We start from the raw sequence: 17,465 nt of genomic DNA, 5'->3' as shown, positions 1-17,465 counted from the left end.
AATAAGGTGAACACTTTTCCCAGAGCAAAGTTATTTTTTATGAGCTGAACTGCAAATTTCTACAGAAGTATAAATTAAACAATTCCAAAATATTTCAAAGATCATATTTCATTTTTTTTCAGAAGGTCGGGGCAGGCGGAAAACAATAGATAAACCAGAAGACAGAAACAGAGCAATAAACCGGGACTAGAAACAGACAGAAAAAGGCTCGGACTGATAGCAATAGCTGATCGAGACTTCGCAATGGGGTCCAGTTCAAGTTCGCTTTATATAACGTGGGAAATAGGCTACTGCTGGCGGCGTAATTAGTCCCAATGCGAGGGTTGTAGGAACTGTAGTCCGTAAGTGACTGGTACTCCGGAGACGGTTCTCTGTGTTGGTGCTCGGGAGGCAAGGCAGGTGCACCAACCGTGACAGAGCCCCCCGCAAGCGGCTCCCGACGCGAGGATGAATGTGACGCTGGGGTCTTCCCCCAGACTGGGGGCCGGTCTGTCTTGGTGCTGTTGGTGGAAGTCGGCGGTGAGCGAGGGGTCCAGGATGTCCCCCGCCTTTACCTAAGAGCGCTCCTCAGGGCCGTACCCCTCCCAGTCGACTAGATAATCGAGAACGCCTCCCAGACGCCTGGATTCCAGTAAGTTGCGGACCTGGTAAGCTGCTTCGCCATCAACCAGTACAGGTGGCGGAAACGATGGATCAACGACTCCCTCTTGGTCCGCTAGTGGGCTTCAGCAGCAAGACGTGAAAGGTGGGCGAGATGCAGTAAGTGGGAAGTAATGCCAAGCGGGAAGACACCACACAATGTCTTCGGGCAAGCCGAAAAAACGAAACACGCAGTTGCAAAGGTTTTCGTCTGTCTCAAATGCCATGGGAAGTTTCGATAGAGGGATCAGGCAGCAGGCTTTTGAAAGCCAGTCGATGACGGTGAGGATTACCGTGCAGCTTTTAAACCTGGGCAGATCTGTGATGAAGTTAATGGCTATGTGGGACCAGGGCCGCTGTGGGATTGGCAGAGGCAGCAACAATCCAGCAGGGAGTTTCGAGGTGTTACAAACGGCACAGCCCTTGACAAATTCCCGTGTGTGGCTCCATAGTCCTGGAGAAACGTTGCCTCATTTCACTGTGTACTGTGTCAGATATATATGGTTGAAATGACAATACAAGCTTCTTGACTTCTTGACTTGACCTGATTTTGGATCTGGAGTGGCCGCTGACTGCTACTGCCACACCTCCATCTTGGAACATCAATAATGACCTCAGAAATAATGCTGACCATTTGTTCATCAGAAGGACTTCCACTTTTCCTTCTGATGAACAATTCCACTTGACTATGAACTTGTGAAGAAAGGACATTATTTACATTTACATAATTTACTGTCCAGTGTCACCCAAATGAGCATGGGTTCTTTTTAGAGCCTGGTTCCTCTCAGGGAGTTTTTTCTTTGCCACCGTCACATCAGCCTTGATTATTAGGGATACATGTTAGAGAGAATTAGCCACTCATACTTTATCATCTTTATTCTATGTTTCTATACTTCTGCTGCATTGAGACAGTATCCATTGTTAAGTATAGTGCTTTTAGTATAGAAACATACAATAATAAAGTATAGAAACATATAATAATAATTACAAAGTTTTAAGTTAAGTTACTATTTGATCACGGTGAAGCTCACTGCTTTGGATACTGCTTTGGTTAACATCACGGAGAAGCTCACGGCTTTGGAAAGAAAAATGGATTGATATGGAGACCAGAATGGACTAAGAGAGTAGTCGTGTAAATTGGAATGCGTCTACTCGACCGAAGACCAAACAATCCCAATCTTATCTGCTTTCGGCTCCCCTCAACCAGCACTGGCCTCGGCCAAGGCCGCTGCTGGAACAACAACTCCCCAGCAGAGCACTGCAGCGAGACTCTCTTGCGTTCCTTCCCCCACTTCCACAGACACCTCTCTCTGGGACCTAATCAAGGTTGTCTCCATGGCAATTTGCTGTGTATCGCTATGACAATCTTGCGAACTGAGGCACCAAGATTTGATGCCGGAAGCGACGACTCTCCAGGCCTACACATTTACATACATACATACACAGACACACACATATAAAGAAATGCACTCACTCCCCACCCACGCCCTCGCCGCTTCGTACCGCCAGTCTGACAAGCGGGTCTGTGACCAATGCCGAAGAGAAAGGCTGCAAGACCTGATGGCTGCTTGCCTGTGCTGGATTACCTTCACCCCCCCACTCCCCTCCCCTATTGCAAGTCATGTGTTTATGGCGTACTGTTTATGTGCTTATGTTGCTGAGGTGTTTTTCCTGTTCCCACACTGTACTCCCCACCGGAGCATAGTCTGGGGGTTGTTTTTTTCTCCTCCCTTCCCTCATGTTATGCTGTATTTATTTTCAAATCCCTGTCTTCCTTCCGGTCCCCCCCCTTGTTCAAGTTCAAGTTCAAGTTCAAGTTTATTTATATAGCACATTTACAAACAGCCACACGGCTGACCAAAGTGCTTCACAGTGCGTTTGACATTTCGGATACACTTAAAAAAAATACACAGTAAGATAGCTCAAGAAACTAAAATAAGAATTATTTAAAAAAAATAAAATAACCAGTTTAAAAGAAAGTAATATAGATATAAACCATAAGATATAACAGACATAAAACCCTAGGCAATCATGAAAAGGCTAAAGAAAATAAGTGGGTCTTTAGCATGGACTTAAAACTAGAAATGGTGGGTGCCATCCTAATCTCTAGTGGCAGGGAGTTCCATAGTCTAGGACCGGCCACAGAAAAGGCAACGCTCTCCTCTACGCTTGAGCCGTACACGAGGGACAACCAACATAGCTTGGTCAGATGAACGAAGACTTCTAGTAGGAAAGTAGGGATGAAGAAGTTCAGATAAGTAGAGAGGAGCGGTATTATGGAGAGACTTATAGACAAAGAGTAAAATCTTAAAATCTATTCTCTGAGAAATCGGCAGCGATTTAAGAATGGGAGTGATGTGTTCATATTTGCGACAACTAGAGAGAAATCTGGCAGCAGCATTTTGAATGAGCTGGAGACGTGTAATCTGAGTTTTAGATATACCGCAATATAAAGAGTTACAGTAATCTAAGCGAGAGGTAATAAATGCATGAACAGCCATTTCTAAGGCCTTAGGGGTAAGAAAGTGTTTAATTTTTGAGAGAATCCGCAGTTGGTAAAAGCTAGACCCAATAACGGACGAGATGTGTTTGTCAAATTTTAAGTGCTGATCAATAAAGATGCCAAGATTCTGCACCTGTGAAGATCTAAAAACAGATAAACTCTCTAGATTGAAGCTATCATATAATATTGTTATATTGTATGTATTATATGTATGGGCAGGTTCATGGCTAATTTTGCTGGTACCTGTGACCAGTGACAAAGGCTACTACTACTACTACTACTATTTATCCCAAAAATGTATCCCTAATGAACAAGACTGAGGTGCTGTAATGTGACGAGATGTAATATGCTGTGTAAAAAGTGTCTGAATATTATAAATATAATGTGATGATTTACCTTATTCAAATACATGGAAAAATCATTTCAATTGATAAAAACTTAAATCACAGAGGAGATTCTTTACATTAAAGAAAATCTCTCTCCTGTTGTGTAACTTCACTTTCTCTTTAAAGTCTGAGCTCCTTTTCTCTGGAAAGCCACACCTCCTCTCTCTGTTACACTTTAACACACTGAACTAGGAAGTTCATTTCATAGAAAACAAAACTTATAGATCTCTCTCTCTCTCTCTCTCTTTCTCTCTCTCTCTCTCTCTCTCTCTCTCTCTCTCTCTCTCTCTCTCTCAGTGTGAGTGCAGGAAAATGGCAGAGGCCAGTATTTCAGTACATCACGATCAGTTCAGTTGTCCAGTGTGTCTGGATCTCCTGAATGACCCAGTGACTACTCCCTGTGGTCACAGTTTCTGTAAGGTGTGTATTAATGGCTGCTGGGATCAGGAGGATCTGACGGGCGTCTACAGCTGTCCTCAGTGTAGAGAGACTTTCACTCCAAGGCCTGTTCTACGCAGGAACAACATGCTGGCTGAAGTGGTGGAGAAACTGAAGACGACTGAACTCCAAGCTGCTTCTCCTGCTCACTGTTACGCTGGACCTGGAGATGTGGAGTGTGATTCCTGCACAGGGAGAAAACACAAAGCCGTCAAGTCCTGTCTGGTTTGTCAGGCCTCCTATTGTGAAGATCATCTTAAACCTCACTATCAGTCTCCTGCCTTTAAGAAGCACAAGTTAGTTGAAGCCTGTGCAGAGCTCCAAGAGAAGATCTGCTCTGAACATGACAAACTGATGGAGATCTACTGTCGTACTGACCAAAGCTTCATCTGTTACTTGTGTACGATGGATCAACACAAAGGTCATGATACAGTTTCAGCTAAAGCAGAAAGAACTAAAAAACAGGTGAGAACTGGATATTATTATTCTTTTTTAAGTAAATTTCTACAAATTCTATTTTTAATCTATTTTCTATTGAGGTGATCTGATTGGTTATATGACTGTCATTCAGTGTAAGGTGGATTTTTATTAAAAGTCAAAGTTTTGTAAAGACGTGTGAAACAGGTCAGACCAGTCAGTGTACTTTAAACAGCCAACGACATGACAACGATGATGATATTTAACACGGACATGTGTCATTTTATTCTGATTACAAAGTCTATTTTGTTTTACTTCTAAAAGTGTTGAAGCTTCTTTAAGACACATTTATATGTACTTTATATTGATATATGCACACACACTACAAATTCTAATTTGAATTCTAATTCAGTTTATTTTAACAATTCATATTGTCTCAAAGCAACTTTACAGAAGTATAGAAACAGAAGAAAGAGAACAAAGAAATAAACATATAATAGAATAATAAAAATAAGAATAAAAATAAATGAATAATATATTAAAATATATAAAAATATTAATGTAAAATGTAAAATACTATATATCTACATATAACATATGGTGTAATACCAGTGGAAGATGTTTAAGGTCATTTTCGAGTACAAACAACACCTTCAACTAAACAAGTGAGTGAAAGTGATTGTGGAAATGTAAAAAGAACCCTGATCTGGAGATCTGGGAAGCTTCTGCTCATAGTTTGGTCTAGATATATTTGTCCTGATCCAGGTTGAGGAGCCTCTGGTGGTAACCAGGAGAGTTCCCCCTGGTGGGACTCCACATCATCACAGGGCACCATGTTAAGAGCAATCTGATATAAAGAGATCAGCAGGAAAGGAGAGGGTGATGAGTGTGATGATGTGTGCTGGGGACAATGTAGTAGTTTCTTATTTAATTACAGCTACAATTCTTTGTATTTTACTTTTATTTCTATTAATTAAACCTATTTTATTTGGTCTCAGAATGAATTAAAGGAGGATCAGATAAAAACCCAGCAGAGGATCCAGGAGAACCTGAAGAAGGTGCAGGAGCTGAAACAGACTGTGGACATTATTAAGGTGAGGAGGAAACTGAGAGATTCACATAAACACACACATTATAGAGTCACTGTGAGAGAAAGAGTTGATCTTTAAATGGATCTGTATGCGTGTGTGTGTGTGTGTGTCTGTGTGTGTTTGTCTGTCTGTCTGTTTGGGTGTGTGTGTGTGTGTCTGTGTGTGTGTGTGTGTGTGTGTCTGTGTGTCTGTGTGTGTGTGTGTGTGTGTGTGTGTTTGTGTCTGTGTCTGTGTGTGTTTGTGTGTGCGCGCGTGTGTGTGTATGTGTGTGTTTGTGTGTGTGCGCGTGCCTTTGTATGTGTGTGTGTGTGTGTGTGTGTGTGTGTGCGCGTGCCTTTGTGTGTGTGTGTGTGTTTGTGTGCGTGTGTCTTTGTGTGTCTGTGTGTGTCTGTGTATGTGTGTGTCTGTGTGTGTGTGTGTGTGTGTGTGTGTGTGTGTGTGTGTGTGTGTGTGTGTGTGTGTGTGTGTCCTTACAGATATGTTCACAGGAAGCAGTAGATGACAATGAGAGGATCTTTACTGAGATGATCAGCTCCATGGAGAAAAAGCGCTCGGAGGTGACGGAGCTGATCAGAGCTCAGGAGAAAGCTGATGTGAGTCGAGCTGAACGACTCCTGAATCAACTGGAGCAGGAGATTACTGATCTTCAGAGGAGAGTCACTGAGATGGAGCAGCTTTCACACACACACGATGACATCCACTTCCTCCAGGTAACACTCACTGTCTGATCTACAGAGGGCGCTGTTCCTCACAAAGTTTCCTCCTAAAAGCTCATTACAGCAACAAGAAATGTTCCTGTCTGAGATCACAAGTGTGTCTTTGTTCTGATTCAGTCTGAGATTCATTCGTTCCTCTCGTCCACTTTTCTCCTTCTCTATGATGTGTTTCCTCTCTGTAGAGTTTCCCGTCTCTCTGTGTTTCTCCTGGATGTGACGACTCACCCAGCTTCACTGTCAATCAACATCTCTCATTTGATGGAGTGAGGAAATCTCTCTCAGATCTGAAAAAACGAGTCGAACAAATCTGTGAGGAGGAATTCAACAAAATCAGACCACAAGGTGAACAAACAAACATTGTTTCTGTATCACAGTAAAAAGAGCCATAAAATTCATCTAACAGAAATAAGAAGTAAGCAGGAACAAGACTGCAGAAAATCACACAGTATTAGCATCAGTCTTGTAAATGACATCAAGATCAATTTAGCAGACAAACAAAGTACAAATCTTACATTTGTGGAGAAAATCGTAGCTGATGAATAAATTGAGATGGTGACGTTGTTGACGTCTGAAATAAAAGTGAGGAAGCAAATTTTTCACATTCACAATTTAAACTGTTTCCACCTCATTTTTCTGTCTCCATTTTGTCTCTGTGTCTCCATTTTGTCTCTGTGTCTCCATTTTGTCTCTGTGTCTCCAAAGCTGCAGCAGTTCAGATGATTTTACCTTCAGAACCAAAGAGTAGAGAAGATTTTCTGCAATGTAGGTTTTACACACACATACACACACACACACACACACACACACACACACACACACACACACACACACACACACACAAAGACACATACATACACAAACACACACAGACACATACACACACGCAGAGACACACATACGCACACACACACACACACACACACACACACACACACACACACACACACACACACACACACACACAAAAAGACATAAATACAGACACATACACACACAGAGACACACACACACAGTGTTAAAATGTCTGTATTGTTGATCTATATCTGATCCATGTTTATAGAGCTGCATTAGGAGGATAGAAACACAGACAGGTGTCTCACACACACTTATTATAAATCCTGTGATAAACATCTAACATGTGGACATTTTATTACTGTAGATTTCTGTTATCTGACTCTGGATCCAAACACAGCACATCATCAACTCATTCTGTCTGAGGAGAACAGAGTGGTGACATGCAGTGAGACAGAACAGCGATACTCTGATCATCCAGAGAGATTTGACTCCTGGACTCAGGTGTTGTGTAAGGAGAGTGTGTGTGGACGCTGTTACTGGGAGGTGGAGAGGAGAGGTGTTGTGTACATATCAGTGTCATATAAAGAGATCAGCAGGAAAGGACAGGGTAATGAGTGTGTGTTTGGAGACAACAGTCAGTCCTGGAGTCTGTGGTGTTCTTCTTCCTCTGTCGCTTTCTATCACAACAACATTGAGACTGAACTCCGATGTCCATCATCCTCTAGAATAGGAGTGTATGTGGATCACAGTGCAGGAACTCTGTCCTTCTACAGCGTCACTGACACCATGAGGCTCATCCACAGAGTCCACACCACATTCACTCAGCCTCTATACGCTGGATTCAGGATGTTGCGTTATAGCTCATCTGTGAGGTTTTGTGATCCAAAATAAGAAGTTAGTAAAAGTGTTTATAAAAAACTATAAGTGGGTGTGAGATTTAATTTGTCCCTGAGCTACACTGGACATTTTGTGTGCAGAAACTGGAACAGTAATGAATGCAGAATGTAGAAACAGACTATTTAACTGTATGCACTATTAGGATGGGTTTATTATAGTTGATATAAAAATGTTTAATGTCTCCTCAGAAATAATAAACTTTACTCAAACTGCTCTGTCTTTCTGTGCTGCTTGCTGGTGGAAACTCAACCTACTGTGTGTAAAAAGACCTTTATTATCTTATATCTTTAACAATGTTCTGCTTAACAGTCCACTTAACATACAGTGCACTCTGGAATTATTCAGACTCCTTCCTCAATCCTTTATAATATGATGACAGACTTCAGAAGTGGAAGAATAAACTGTTACAGTTTTTTCCAATTCTAACACACAATTTTTAAAACTAGTCTGGTTTTCTCAAAATACTTAACACAATTCACACACCCAAACTGCAAAATACCTCATATATCTTGCAAAATGAAGCACTGCAGCCGAAACTACACATAGCATTATCAAAATCAAACTTTTGCATGAAATGGCACACACTTCATTCATATTACCAGATTTTTGCCTAACCAACTGCACACGGTTGGGCATAATGAAAAGCACCCCCATCTTTAGTATCTTTGCCATAATACTAAAATATGTATCAGATTGTTCACATGCACAGAAATATTTGCAGATACACACGTTATTGCAAAATTTATTTATTTATTTTTTCATTACAGTAAACAAGTCAGTGCAAGATATGCACAGCAGATATATTTACATGGGACTGAACAAAATATTCTTACAAAAAACAGTAAACTGAAAGAAAATTTCATGAAAAATATTTTCTTCTTCTTCTTCTTCTACCGCTTATCCGGGGCTGGGTCGCGGGGGCAGCAGTCTAAGCAGGGATGCCCAGACTTCTCTCTCCCCAGACACTTCCTCCAGCTCTTCCGGGGGAATACCGAGGCGTTCCCAGGCCAGCCGAGAGACATAGTCCCTCCAGCGTGTCCTAGGTCTTCCCCGGGGCCTCCTCCCGGTTGGACATGCCCGGAACACCTCCCCAGGGAGGCGTCCAGGAGGCATCCGAAACAGATGCCCGAGCTACCTCAACTGACTCCTCTCGATGTGGAGGAGCAGCGGCTCTACTCTGAGCTCCTCCCGAGTGACCGAGCTCATCAAAAATATATTACAGTAAAAAAAGAGGCAAGAAAAATAATTAGGCAGCATCTTGCCTGCCGCACAGCCGGGTCTGGCAACAACGTCAACATCACAAGCAATATCTTCCCTTGCCAGACATCGAGGGAAGAAGTGCCTTGAGTGCCTTATCCATCCCTGAATTGCACCCACATCAATCTCATCACATGCCTCTTCCATTGCCTGCACAAGAGGCATGCACACAAACGGCTGCCAGTCGTATACCTTCCACCGCCATGCCGAAAAGAACTCTTCTATGGGGTTCAGAAATGGTGAATGTGGTGGGAGGTATTGCGCGAGAAATGTTGGGTGGTCAGCAAACCAGTGTTGGACTGGGGATGCACGATGAAAGCTCACGTTGTCCCATACTACAACGTACCGGTTTCTTTGATGGTCTGCATCATTCATACACTCTGGTGGTATGAGAATGTTGTGAAGTCTGTCCAGAAATGTGGGAATATGGGCTGTGTTGTATGGTCCAAGGTTGGCATGACGGTGGAGGACACCATGCATACTAGAGATGGCAGCGCACATTGTGATGTTTCCACCACGTTGGCCAGGAACATCTATAATGGCTCTGTGGCCAATGACGTTTCTCCCCCTTCTTCTGGACTTTGCTAGGTAGAACCCAGTCTTATCTATAAAGATGAACTCATGTGGGATTGCATGAGCATCCATTTCCAGTACTACCTGAAAACAAAGAACAAAAATCAGTCAATATGGTGTTATCCAGTACACTGGGAAACAATGTTGTGTGTAGTTTACTGCAGTCAATATAGTACTTACATCCACATATGCTTGTCTGAACTCTTTGTTTCTTTGAGAGTTTCTCTCAAATGGCATCTTATAAAGTTGTTTCATTCTGATTTGGTTTCGCTTGAGAATGCGAGCCAATGTGGACAGACTGACTCGTTGAATGTTGCTGAATAAGGTGTTGTCTTGAATGATGTGGCTTTGAATTTCTTGTAATCTGATTTCATTATTTTCCAAAACCAAGTTTACAATGGCAGCTTCCTGTACCCCGGTGAACATTTGGCCCCTTCCTCCACCATAGTGTCGTCTCTCAGTCCTTTAGAAAAAATAAAATAAAAATATATACAGTATAGGGCTTGAACAATGCAGCCTAAATATTTCCCCCACAGTAGAGTACATTGTACAGGAAACTTGTACAGTTCATGAAGTAAACAGGTGTCACCCAACTGATACACTATGACATGGGGTATACTACATGTGTACTACATGAAATTCTGGTTACATACCTGTTCTCCAGTCTAAAGGTCCGGATGACAGATGCGACAGTAAAACGGCTCAAGTTTGGCTGCACTCTCTGTCCAGCCTCACGCATTGTCAGCCCATGGTTGATGACATGATCTACTAAGGTTGCTCTGATTTCATTTGAAAGTGTTTGTCTTCTTTGACCATGAACTCCTCTACCTGCTCTACCTCTCACTCTTCCTCCCCCTCTTATTCTCAACCTCCTCTTCCTCTTCCTCTTTCTGCAATGTCTTCCATTGTTGTTGTAGTAAAAAAAAAAGGCTGTCACCTGTGGTCTTTTCATAGTGCTTACATCCTGACTGAAGTGTTAACAATTAACCATTGAGGTGTTTGGCCAGGTGGCTCATGTAGTTGGCCAATTAGCTCATTTAGTGTCATTTTGAATGGCAGTGTTTTGAAATAGCAAACATGTGACTTTATGTCAGATTGTTGCGTCTTATGCAGAGAACTGTGTTCAGGGAATTTAAAAAGTGCCATTTCGAAATGCACAATGTGTGTAAGGCAGAAAATGTGTTTAGACCTTTGGAGACTTGAGAAGAAGTTTTGCTCTCTGTGTGTCAGTTTAAATAATTGTGCTGTGCTTGTCATTTTAGTGTGTTAGCAATTGGAAAAAACTGTAATAAACTGTATTTTCTCTCAGTTCAGTCTTCTGCGCAGTCGCAGTACAGAGCAGGAGTCACGTGACTTTGTTCGAGTGACGCGAGCACGCGCTCCTGTGAGAGAAAAAACACCATGAAACAATTTTATTTGCACTTAAATTTCAGTTCATGTTCTAATGCAGTTTCAAAATACAACACGGGCCTCGTTTGGGACACTTTTCATGAACTGACCCACATGACAAACTAATTGAATAGCCCTGACTTAGAGATTTCGCTGGGGTAAATAGTGTTGGTGTGTCGTTTGGGAATGAATCGATTCTTTGAATCCGTTTATCAAATCGGCTCTTGAAAGTTTTGAAACCTTGTCGTTTTTGTGATTGAACAGGAAAGATCAATCAATTATTTTGTTTCCTTTACTCCAGAAAATAACTCAGTATTTTTTTGTTCATTCTATTGAAAAGGTCAATAATCGATTGATGAAGGAGTTTCTATAAAATAGTAATGTTCGTGTAGTTTCAACAGTTTTTGTATGTGAGATTTTTATGATTAATGCACTTTATTTTAAAGCACTAAAGCATAAGAGCAAAACTTATACTCTGTGTTTTCTCCTTTTTCTCTTAGGTTTCACTCCATTAGTTGTGATTCACAGTGCCTTCAAAGACTGATACAAAGACTGAAATAAAGACTGATATAAAGACTGATACAAAGACTGATATAAAGACTGATCTTTCTCTTTCTTTCTTTAATCCCTTCTTGTTAAGCTTTTAGTGCCATAGAGCTGCTTCACAGTAATGTCTGTACTGACTGCCTTCTGATGTAACTTTAGTCTTTTGTGTATTCTTTCTGTCATTTAAATTTTAAAGTTTATTTTAAATGAATGTGTTCCTTTTTAAACTATACACTTTAAATACACAAGAAAGATATTTGTAAAAATCTTACCTCAACAACTCAAGTGTTGTTCATGTCTGTTCACATCATCACAGCTCTGAACCGTACACACACAAACTTTAAACTGAACGCCAAATCACTCCCACGATGCAACACGTCAACAGTATAATAATGTATTACAGATCAAGTGGCTAAAATATAAGAAATACTGTACATTTACAGTCATTTAATAAAGTACACAGTATGACAATGTTTTATGAAAATACACCACAATACTGTTAGGAATTATTTGTAAATTTACAGTAAATACAGTGTATGTCAAGTCATGTTAAGTCATGTCATGATATATATCATGTCATGTTATGTTATGTTAAGTGAAACAGGATATGACAGTTGATTATTTTATCCAAAAATGAGTTTATGTTGTTATGTTGTTAAAAATGTTTATGGTGTTATTGTGTAAGAATGTTTATGGTGTTATTGTGTATGAATGTTTATGATGTTATTGTGTATGAATGTTTATGATGTTATTGTGTATGAATGTTTATGTTGTTATTGTGTGTAACATATTGAATATGTTCTACATATATGGGGTTATGAGGACATCTAGTGTTTATCTGACACAACGATATCCAGAGTCATGTTTTGTTACTGAAGTCAGTAAAATAAAGTAATGTGAAGGAGCAGCAGCTCTTGTTCGTTTGTCTGTCTAAAGAACAGAACATGGTGTCAGAATAAAACTGATATAAACGCAGAAAAAGAGGATGGCACAGTTACAGCCACCACCACCATTGATTCTGCAATTAAGTCTCAGAAAATTGTAAGAACTGGATACAGAGGTTGGAACTTTTGTCGCTAGCTAGCAGAGAAGTCTGAGACGGTGCAGTGTGCTACATTTCTGTACGTGGCCCACGTGGCGGGGGAAAAGGCCATAAAAGTATGGAATACATTTGAGTTCTCAAAAGAGGAGAGAAATAAAATACAAGGACTAAAAGACAAGTTTAAAAATTACTGTGAGCCTCAGAAAAACCTACCGTACATCAGACACGTGTTTTTCACGAGATAACAAAGGTCTGCAGAAACAATCGACATGTACGTCACTGATCTGAAAAGCAAAGCAAAAGACTGTGAGTTAGACTGTGAATGTCTATTGTAAAAAGCGCTATACAAATAAACTTGAATTGAATTGAATTGTAAAATCGCAGATGATTAGACTTTATACAGGAGTACAATTGCATCCAACTACAAATAGGTCAGCAGAAGAGGTGTTTCTGGAGGGGAGTGGTCAGCAGCCAGAGAGACCTCCCAAAGATCTGCTAGCAAGGTAGACGAGGAGGGACTGGAGCTTGCACTGTGTCGGCATGGAGTGCTACTCTGTGCTTTAAATATGTACAGGGGGGGAATTTTTGCTTATCCCCTGTACCTGCAAAAATGGCTGGCTAGTAGGCAAATCACTTTTTTTTATGGATGTGAAAAAAAGAATTGCAAAAAGTTGCCCAGAGCTCCAGCACCTTCTTCCATGCCAAAGCCCATGATTTTAAGTGTGAAGTAGGTGAACTTTGCTATGAGATTAATAAAATCTGCAAATGAATATCAATATATATATTCTTTTTCATTCCTAATCAGGTAAAATGGAGTGGAGAATATCAGGATGGGGCTGGTTTAACACTAGGAGAAGAGGTGGAACAGTGCAATGCTTTCCTCTCCAGGATTGCAGTGACCACAAAACACGACTAAAATGACCTTCTACTGCACTTGTTACATCATTACAGGGAGAATATGGTAACATGATATTTTCTGACTCTCATGGCCATGCGCTGGAATCAACAAAAGTTCAACAATTTGGCCACCGCACTGAGCCACCGATATCAGAAGGTAAGTTTAGTTTTAGATGCTCAGTAATGAATGTCGTTCACTTTTGAAGCTGTACAGGGTTATTCAAAACGAATGAACCGATATCATGACGCATTGCTTCAGTTCTCAAGCATTGTCATGGAATGAGTCAGTGACTGTGAGTTATCTAAGTTGATTGTGAATATAATACTTGTGACTTGGCTGGAGTTTTCTTTTTTAATTAACCCTGTATTTTGAAGATTTGTTTGTTTTTTTTACTATCTGTGATTTCTTGTCATTTCAGACCACGAAAGCTCTGCAAAGCCAGTTGCAAAACCTAGAGTGCATGAAGGTCGAACTGACAGTGACACAGAGCCAATTTGAAGACTTTGTCAATGATGTAAAGGAGTGGGCACACGGTGAGGAAATGACTAATGTGTGTGTATACTGTGTATATTTATGTTACTAGTAATACATTTAGTTGTAATTAATTGTAATTGTTACTCTTGTTGTAATTTCTTCTCAGCAACAACAACAACCACCACAAGTGATATTGAAGCTTTGGCCAGCAGAATTGAGGTGCTGGTGAGTATCAAGAGGCGTTCCCAGCATCTCTTTAAAGATACAGATGGCAACAAAGGCCGTGCCAGGATCCGCCGCAAGATCAGGGAAGACAAGGGGATCCTGACATCGGTTGTGGAGAAATACAACATAATGGTTCCAAAAACAGAAACTCTGTGCTTGGAAACCATTTTGTCTGGTGAGACAGCTTGGCCATGGCAGCTACCACACAGTGGTACTGTATGTACACTAGTCTGACAATTCTTTTACATAATGACACATCAGCGACAATGCCACAAATGTCAATCTGAAACCCAATATGACGTAATTTTTTTCTCATGCATTCTAGACACAGTTGATTTAAGGACAAAATGAAAGGCATTCGACATCATCATGTCACTAAGGCGACTTCAGGAGGAGCAGAAAATTGTTGTTGCAGAGATGAATCAACATTGGAAATATCTTTCAACTCGTGCAGAGACCCTCCGAGAACTGTCCTGCTTGTTTGCCAGCGAGAGTCTGAAAAGTAAGAATTTGTAATATATGGCACAAACATAAGCATAAACAAAGGGCTGCCCCATTTTTTTTCTGGAAAATGAACTGAAAACACAGTTCCAGTTCCATAGCTGAGAAAGAATGTTATAAGTTTAGTTATTTCAGCCATCACAACTGTAAGCTTACAGTATCTTTATTTTACTGTTAGTAAGAGTCTGACTGTTTTGACTAGTGCATATAGGACATGTCCTGTCTAATCATTAAAGTAAAAAGCTCAAATAAGAATACACAACAATGATGATTTTTTATAAGGTTTCTAATGGAGGCTTAATGTTATTTTGTTTTTCTTTTTAAGATTCGCAATGTGGCCTAAGTGAAGAAGGTTTAAAAGGTCTGCAGAGCATCATCCACAGAAAGCAACATAAAATCAGAGATATGAGGGTGCAAGCAAGAGACTGTTACCTGCATGTTTTGTCTGGAGCTGAGAACATCAACTTTTTAAACAAATCGTCAGCTGATGACTATGATAGTGACAGTGACTTTGAAAATTCTGATGATGAACTGTAATGTAAAAACCTTTTTTTCTTGACAGTGAACCAGTGACCTTAACCATGAATCTAAAGTGTGTAATAAAATCAGCTTTTTGTCATTTAATAAATATAACCAAAGTGTAGTCTTTTTTTCACATACATAGAAATACAAGCAGTCAGTGATGGAAATGAAGTGTGTTATTGTAAGGCTAAGTACTGTACTGTACTAAAGTATAGATTTCAGGTACTTGTACTCTAGATGATTTGTTATTTCTCATGGCTCTTTGTAAAGAACTAGGCTGCAAAATACCTTTTACTGAGCTTATAAAATACGTCATTTTGGTATGAATAAAACTACTCCGTAGTTTACTCCTATAGAATAAATACAGCCAAAATAATTAGTTAATACGCCAAAAAAAAAATTGCCAACAAAGATTTATAATTCGTTGTACAGTAATACAGTCTACAAAATAGTTCAAAATGACCTCCACCAACTACAACACTAAATAATCATGCGTTTAACGAGTAATAATAATCAAAGGAAATTTGAGTCATATTGGAAATATGAAGAGTTCAGGTGCAAAAGCCTCTAATCCATTTGGATTTTTTTTTTTTATAAAATGAGCAATTTTCTTAGGTGCCAATGTTTATGTTCAGATTATTCACTTTAATGGCAATAAAATTAAGTTATTTCATGCCACTAAAGTGGAATTAATGGACAGCACAAAGGAGCCTGGGAAAATGCCCATTTCAGAAGAAAATTTTAAACACCACTTACAGGCTTTTGCATCTAAACACTTTAAATGAAATTTTAGGTCTTCATCCCTGGGCTGAGGAAAAACAACTGTGGCCACATGCCTGTGTTCTATATTAGGATACTGTATAACAGTTGAAACCTGTTTATAGACATGGAATAAGCAGCTTATAATAAGGACAAGCAAGACAAAGAAATCTATTATGATAAGGAGGAATCCTTATTTCCCAACACTAAATGCAAGTTAATTTATTGCTGTTTTGCTATTCAGGTGTTCCAATTATGCAGACTGCTTTTACGAACATTTGTGAAAGAATGGGTTGCTCTCAAGAGCTCAGTGAATTCCAGCATGGTACCTTGACAGGATGTCACCTGTGCAATAAGTTCAGTCGGGAAATTTCCTCACTACTAAATATTCCACAGTAAACTGTTAAAGGTGTTATAACAAAGTGGAAGCGATTGGGAACGACAGCAACTCAGCCAAGTGATAGAACATGTAAAACCACGGAGCAGGTCAGAGGATGCTGAGACACATAGTGCACAGAGGTTATCAACTTTCTGCAGGGTCAATAGCAACAGTCCTCCAAACTTCATGTGGCCTTCAGATTAGCTCAAGAACAGTGCACAGAGAGCTTCATGGTCGAGCAGCTGCATCCAAGCCTTACATACGCAAGTGCAATGCAAAGCATGGGATGCAGTGGTGTAAAGCACGGAGCCACTGAACTCTAGAGCAGTGAAGACTTGTTCCCTGGAGTGACTTATTACGCTTCACTGTCTGGCAATCCTATAGACAAGCCTGGTTTGGGGGTTACCAGGGGAACGGTACTGGTCTGCATTGTGCCAAGTGTAAAGTTTTTTGGAGGGGGAATATTATGTGGGGTTGTGTTTAAGTACTGTAGTTGGGCTTGGCCCCTTAGCTCTAGTGAAAGGAACACTTAATTCTTCAGCATACCAAAACATTTTGGACAGTTTCATGCTACCTACTTTGTCGGAGCAGATTGGGGACGGCCCTTTCCTGTTCCAACATGACTAAGCACAAGTGCAGAAAGCAAGATCCATAAAGACATGGATAAGTGAGTTTAGTGTGGAAGAACTCGACTGTCCTGCACAAGAGTTTTGACTCCAACCCTATAGAACACATTTTGGATGAATTAGATCAGAGACTGTAATCCAGGCCTTCTTGTCCAACATCAGTGTCTGACCTCACAAATGCGCTTCTGGAGAAATGGTCAAAAATTTTCTCGAACACACTCTTAAACCTTCCCAGAAGAGTTGAAGCTGTTGTAGCTGAAAAAGTTTGGGCCAACATCATATTAAATCCTATAGATTAAGAATCGGATGTTACTCAAGTTCATCTGCATGTGAAGGCAGACGAGTGAATGCTTTTGAATATAGCGTATATAAACAGTTTGTAAAAATAAAAG

General features: G+C 40.3%; 2 protein-coding genes across 5 annotated transcripts in view; one reads left to right on the top strand and one right to left on the bottom strand.

The window, feature by feature from the left end:
* Positions 1-3,840: 3,840 nt before the first annotated feature.
* LOC113637408 (tripartite motif-containing protein 16-like) lies at positions 3,841-8,095 on the top strand. Its single transcript, XM_027138040.2, has 6 exons — positions 3,841-4,431; positions 5,382-5,477; positions 5,951-6,184; positions 6,373-6,532; positions 6,893-6,952; positions 7,350-8,095. Exons 1-6 carry the CDS (start codon positions 3,841-3,843, stop codon positions 7,874-7,876), a joined length of 1,668 nt encoding a protein of 555 aa, XP_026993841.2. The 3' UTR covers positions 7,877-8,095.
* A 903-nt stretch (positions 8,096-8,998) lies between these two features.
* The window catches only part of LOC113637723, a 9,396-nt gene continuing 929 nt past the window's right edge, over positions 8,999-17,465 (bottom strand). For 3 of the 4 annotated variants that reach the window (XM_047820577.1, XM_047820581.1, XM_047820578.1), the window contains exons 3-5: positions 10,366-12,973; positions 9,893-10,175; positions 8,999-9,796 (exon numbers count right to left, since the gene is read on the bottom strand). In XM_047820577.1, the coding sequence (XP_047676533.1) occupies positions 9,014-9,796; positions 9,893-10,175; positions 10,366-10,664 (1,365 nt within the window). In that variant the 5' untranslated portion in view covers positions 10,665-12,973 and the 3' untranslated portion in view covers positions 8,999-9,013. The remainder of the gene's footprint in view (positions 9,797-9,892; positions 10,176-10,365; positions 12,974-17,465) is intronic. The other variant, XM_047820580.1, reaches the window with a different exon arrangement.

Source organism: Tachysurus fulvidraco, chromosome 11 (genome assembly GCF_022655615.1).
Source record: "Tachysurus fulvidraco isolate hzauxx_2018 chromosome 11, HZAU_PFXX_2.0, whole genome shotgun sequence".
NCBI classification, from domain to species: domain Eukaryota; kingdom Metazoa; phylum Chordata; class Actinopteri; order Siluriformes; family Bagridae; genus Tachysurus; species Tachysurus fulvidraco.
This window is presented reverse-complemented; position numbering and strand designations above follow the sequence as displayed.

What these genes read in the sequence shown, in the direction of transcription:
- LOC113637408 (XM_027138040.2), top strand. Translation starts at nt 3,841, where the DNA reads ATGGCAGAGGCCAGTATTTCAGTACATCACGATCAGTTCAGTTGTCCA. An exon ending in AGACTGTGGACATTATTAAG is followed by an intron (nt 5,478 to 5,950) that starts GTGAGGAGGAAA and finishes GTGTCCTTACAG; the next exon opens with ATATGTTCACAGGAAGCAGT. An exon ending in CAACAAAATCAGACCACAAG is followed by an intron (nt 6,533 to 6,892) that starts GTGAACAAACAA and finishes GTGTCTCCAAAG; the next exon opens with CTGCAGCAGTTCAGATGATT.